General features: G+C 43.5%; 1 protein-coding gene across 1 annotated transcript in view; it reads left to right on the top strand.

Moving 5' to 3' along the window:
• Window positions 1-2,908: 2,908 nt before the first annotated feature.
• The window catches only part of CCDC73 (coiled-coil domain containing 73), a 99,257-nt gene continuing 96,165 nt past the window's right edge, over window positions 2,909-6,000 (top strand). The window contains 4 exon segments of the mRNA XM_054067293.1: window positions 2,909-2,947; window positions 2,949-3,011; window positions 3,237-3,331; window positions 3,333-3,396. Of these exon segments, the coding sequence (XP_053923268.1) occupies window positions 2,909-2,947; window positions 2,949-3,011; window positions 3,237-3,331; window positions 3,333-3,396 (261 nt within the window).

Here is a 6,000-nt window from a genome sequence, read left to right as displayed (position 1 = left end):
CCGCTGGTGGCCGGCACCGGGGCGGGGTGCAGGGGGGCGGTGACCAGGCGCTTTGTTGGAGGGGCCGGGGCGGGGCCATGGCGGCGCCCGCAAGATGGAGGAAGCGCCTCAGCGACCCTCGGGGCGGCTTGGGGGGAACTTGGAGAACAGAGACCAACCGAACCCGTCCTCCGCTAAACCGGGTCCCTGAGCACCGAATCTGCCCCTCTTTTAAACACCTCCGGAGATGGGGACTCAACCACCTCCTGGGCAGCCTCTGCCAGTGCCCAATAACCCTTTCATAGAATCATAGAATCACCAGGTTGGAAAAGACCTCTTGGGTCATCAAGTCCAACCATTCCTGTCTGCCACTAAACTATGTCCCTGAGCACCTCGTCTACCCATCTTCTAAACACCTCCAGGGATGGTGACTCCACCACCTCCCTGGGCAGCCGGTTCCAGCACCCAGTGAGCCTTTCTGTGAAATTTTTTTTTGTGATATCCAGTCTGGACCTTCCCTGGCACAGCTTGAGGCCATTGTCCCTTGTCCTTCACCTGTCACTTGGGACAGCACCTACTGTTAGAGCACCCTCCTCTCTACAATCTCCTTTCAGGTAGTTGTAGAGAGCAATAAGGTCACCCCTCAGCCTTGTCTTTTCAAGGCTAAACAACCCCAGTTCCCTCAGCCCTCGTAAGACTTTTCTCCAGCCCCTTCACCAGCTTCACTGCTGGGATGGGAAAGACCTTGGAGATCATGAAGCCCAACCATACCCATTCACCACTAAAACGGATCCCTGAGCACCAGATCTGCCCGTCTTTTAAACACCTCCTTGGATAGGGACTCAACCACATCTCTGCACAGCTGCTGCCAGTGCACAATAACCCTTTCAGCGAAGACTGTTTTTCTAATGTCCAATCTGAATCTTACCTGGCATAACTTTAGGCCATTCCTTCTCATCCCACCACTGGGAGAAGAGACCAACTCCCACCTCTCTACAACCTCCTTTCAGATAGTTGTAGACAGTGATAAGATCTCCCCTCAGCCTCCTTTTCTCCAGGCTAAACAGCCCCAGATCCTTCAGTTGCCATAACACTTGTTCTCCAGCCTCTTCACCAGCTTCATTGCCCTTCTCTGAACACACTCCAGCACCTCAACGTCCTTCTTGTAGTGAGGGGCCCAAAACTAAACAAATTATTCGAGGTGCGGTCTCACCAAAGTCAAGTACAGGGGCAGAATCACTTCCCTGGCCCTGCTGTTTCTTGTACAGGCCAGGATGCTAATACAAAAAATTCTCCAGTTTAGTCTGGAGAAGAGGAGGCTGAGGGTGTTAGCGTAGAGATTTCCAATAAGGGGAGGTCTTATCACTGTCTATAACTATCTGAAGGGAGGTTGTTGTGACGTGAGTGTTGGTCTCTTCTCCCAAGTGATAGGTGATAGGATGAGAGGGAATAGCCTCAAGTTGTGCTAGGGGAGGTTCAGATTGGACAACAGGCAAAATTTCTTCACCGAAATGGTTATCAAGCACTAGCACAGGCTGCCCAGGGAGGTGGGCCTCCATCCCTGGAGGTATTTAAAAGATGGGTAGATGAGGTGCTCAGGAATAGGATTTAGTAGTGGGCCAGTACAGTTGGAGTCTATGATCTCAAAGGTCTTTTCCACCCAAGCGATTCCATGATGATTCTATGGCTATGTTTCCCTCAGGGCAGCCCTGAGCCCTTGCTTTGCCGCTTTGAGCTCCTGCATGCTGGTGGCTTGGGTTGATCATTGGATGCTGTACAAAGTTAAATAATAATCTGTTGTGGTTTGAGTTAAAGTAGGATCAGTTCCTGACTAACTCAATCTCACCTAAGTAACTTCATTTACAGATTTGGTTTCTGAACAAGCACTGTCTTTTTAGCAAAACTAACCTTGAATTGACACCATAAGGCAAACTGAAGATCAGATACATCCTGGTAACACACAATTTGCTTTCAGAAAATGAAGTTACTTAGGCAAGACTGAGTTGGAGTCAAGAACTGATCCTACTTTAACTCACACCACAACATAATCATAGAATTGTAGAATGTCACGTTGGAAGGGACCTCAAGGATCATCTGGTCCAACCTTTTTAGGTGATTGATAGTTTAAATGAGGTGGCCCAGCAGCCTGTCAAGCTGAGCCTTAAAAGTGTCCAGTGCAGACTAATCTACCATTTCTCTGGGCAAGTTATTCCAATGTTTAACTGTTCTCGTGGTGAAAAAATTTCTTCTAGAATCCAATAGGAATCTTCCCCAGGAGCAGTTTATACCCACTACTCTTTTTCTTTCCACGTGACTCCTTGTAAAAAGTGTCTCCATCCTCTTGATAAACATCCTTTATGTACTGATACATGGGAATAAGGTCTCCTGTAAGCCTTCTCTTCTCAAGGCTGAACAAACACAGTTCTCTCAGCCTTACTTTGGTAGGTTTCCTAGTCCTCTGATCATTTTAGCGGCCTTTCTCTGGACCCTCTCCAGCCTGTCCACATCTTTTTTGTATAGCGGGGGCCAAAACTGAATGCACTACTCTAGGTGCATGGATTTGGGGTTTTTTTTTTTTCTTTTTGCAAGCTAAAGGCCTCTAATACATATTCAAATAGAGCTTTCCAAAAGATTTGGACATTTTCTATCAATAAGTCATTTCAAGTCTGGAGTCTAAATAGGCCATAAGTGGAACAGAGAATATTTAGGTATTTAGAGCAATCTAAGCCACCTGGTGCACAGACAGAAAATTCCTATATCTTTGGCTGCCTGCTTGTTAAAACAAAGTATGAGAGAAATGGGCACCAGCTGTGCAGAGCAGGGTAGGAGCAAAAGGGAGCTCTGTGTTAAGCAGGGTGGCTGTGGAAGAGCTGTGGTGTCTTGTTTTCCCTGCAGGTTGAAAGTACTCCGGCTGAGAGGAGTAGGAGGAATGTGCCTCAGAGGTAAAGGTGAGGAATAGGCACGTGAAACAGAAGGTTGCTGCACCTGAAGGCATTGCTCAGAAGAAAAAGAAGGTGTATGCTAATGAGTAAGTCAGTCTTTTGAAGATTCAGTTTGTAGTACTCCGGGCAATACTGAACCACACAGTGAAATGAATTTTGTAGTGAAACGCAAAGTTTAGAAACTTGACTGCAGCCAAACAGATTAGGTGCTAAAGAAAAAAAAGAATGAAGAAGTGGAGTGGTCTCTTAAATGAGAAAGCAGGAAGGTGGGAGGCTTTAGGAGGTAAAGCTAGGTTCTGCTTTTTTCATGTCTAGTTTCAAAAAGCAGCAAAGCCAACTATAGGAAGAAATGCAGCCTTGGATCAGGAGAGAAAGGTAAGTGTGAAAGTCATCAGCACCGAAGAAACTGAGCGAGGCCAGGGCAGTGGGAGGAGGGAGAAGAAGAAAAGAAGCGCTAAAGCCAGAAACCAGCAGAGTGAGTTTTCCTTATGTTTGCATAAGTTAGCACCTGTATTGCTTGCAGCTGGAGGAGAGTATGTGGGGGGTGGGAGATTAGTCTTTCTCTGGGAGGCACAGAGGTTACTGTTTTACGTATGAACGAGACCCGATGACAGAAAATGACTCCAGTTTTATGCTAATGATGGAGCACTTACGCTGCTAATAGAATTGAAAGTAGCATTTCCAGCGGGCAAGGACCTACAGCTTTTATTTCCCCCGCAGGATCTCCGCTAATCTCCATTAGAATATTACACTTACAGTGCATTGTTTCCTTTAAGTGGTTCTGAGGGAAGGGCAATACATGGACCTAAGTGATACACGAATTTTATCTGTAGTGTTTGATTATCTAGAGCTAGAGCTCTGGTGTGGAGCTGCCATAAAAGTTTCTTGCCACAAATTTGAAGGAGGTATTAATAAATCGTAAAACTGCTAGTATTTTGTTTGATATTTCTCGAGTGATGGCAACATGAACTTTAAAGAGTACCATAATCTTGTGTATTTTCATTACAGGATATTTCCCTAAAGAAAAAGGTGAGTGTGTGTGTATCTGTTAATACTGTTAGATACGTGGCTATAAAATGATACTCCAGGAGAAATCACAAACAAGCACCAGGCCAGATATACAGGCAAGGAAACGGACACACAATTAATTATTTTAGAACACTAAATGAATAATTGTTGACATACCACAGATACAGTGTTTCCCTGAGCATTGTTGGAGTGTATCCTCTTTCTGGTATTCAAATAGTGAAATTGAGTGACACAGAAGTTGTGACAACTCCTGTGAAGTTGAATTTCTTTTACTTTGTTTTCACAGAGGCAGAGTAGATTGACAAATTCGTTGCTTATTTCTATACTCACCAGATAAAGTTAGTTTATGCAGTAGTTTACATTTCCTGTGTATACGATAAATCTACTTGTCCCAAGATCAGCTGGTGAGACTTCAGCAGTTTTCCCATTAAACTGATCCCTGCTGCTTGTTTTCATCCTCTGTCTAGTAAAACTAGCTTGAAGTTGTATCATTTTGTAACAACTCTCTAAAACACAAAACAATCTTTTCAAAGTGTGCTTTTGTAATATTATGGTGTCCATGATAAACAGCTTTTCTGAAATATGTCAGTGATAGAAAAAAATCCCGATAGATCCTGTTAATTATGTAAATTATTTTAATGTGTAGATTAAAGTGTACAAATTCACATGTGTATATAGAAGTCATATTGCTCATGTTCAGGATTCTGAATATTGAAAATATTTTTATTCTTCTGTTAGTAAAGAATATTTTAATTTCAAATGCAGCAATTACTTGCCGTTTAGGAACTGAGCTTTGGTGAAGTTGAACATCTTCCAAACTGTAGCTCATAACTGAGGAGTGTCCATAGGCAGCAATGTCATTGTATGTGGTTCTTTCTCAAGTCAAGAATTTGATGTAATATATTTTGGTAATATATTTTATTATTTTGTATTAGCTACAACTTGTCACTGTACTTAAGAGGAAAATCTAAATTACAGCAGTCTGTGCAGCTTGCCAGCCTGGGATAGCAATGATTTTTTGTTGCTCAGTTCTTTCCCTAGGTGAACGATCTCCACTTGATAAAATAACGGAACAAGTCCTTTATAGAGTCAAAAATGTCATGTAATCATTAGGAGACACATCTAAGTGCTTAAGGTAACCCTTTAATGGGAATCGTCTGCCTAAGGTCTGATGAGTGATCTTCAAAGCTGCAGCATGCACTGCTGCCTCCAGATGTGGCTGGTGTGGCAGGAGGGCTGGGCTGCCGCAGCTGCTCGCTGACAACCAAAGGGTAAGGCCTTGTTTTCCTCCCTTCCACCTTCCCTGCTCCACCCTCCTGCTCCTAGGGATGCACTCTGGCCACAAGGTGAACAGTAGATTCACTTCACTGGCAAAGGAACATTTACTTTTTTTTGCCAAAGGTAATTTTTCTGTAATTTTGCTGAGCTGAGTCAGCTTGCTTTGCATCAAATAAGTGCTGGCTCAGGGCAAGCTGTGGTGGTGTGCAGCCAGAGGCAGCTGGGAAGGGAAAGGAAATGACAGGCAAAAGCAGGGTACTTTTGATGATGAGGTGTTGACTTCGCCCATGGTGTATTCGGTATAGAAATCTCTGGAGTCTAGGAGCGCTTGAGGATATACCCCTCAACAGGCTTCTGTGCCCAGATGCCAGTTCAGCCAGAAGTAAGTCAGCTCTGTTGCAGAACTGTGTTAGCTAATATACACTGCCCCTTAGGGAAGCTTTCCTGTTTTCCTCTTTCTGTTTAAATAATGTAATTTTACACAATGCAATATTGCTTTTTGAGGTCTATCTTTAAACATAAATGGCAGTTTATATGATTGATCATAATTAAAACTAATATATCAGCCACAAATCCAGGGACAGAATGATGCTCCAGTTCACTCTTGGCATTGATTTATTTATTTGTAACAGACTGATTTATTTAGTAGGTTCTGTGTTGCTTACTGTGCTATTATTATTATTACACATTTTAACAGAAAAATGTCAGCCAGTTTTTGAGTTGAGTGTGATTGAGTATGTTGTATGTTGTACACGTAAAGAGTGGACAGGCA

The sequence above is a fragment of the Cuculus canorus genome, chromosome 5, assembly GCF_017976375.1.
Source record: "Cuculus canorus isolate bCucCan1 chromosome 5, bCucCan1.pri, whole genome shotgun sequence".
Lineage (NCBI taxonomy): Eukaryota > Metazoa > Chordata > Aves > Cuculiformes > Cuculidae > Cuculus > Cuculus canorus.
The sequence above is the reverse complement of the archived record's forward strand: the minus strand, read 5'-3'. Positions and strand labels throughout refer to the sequence as shown.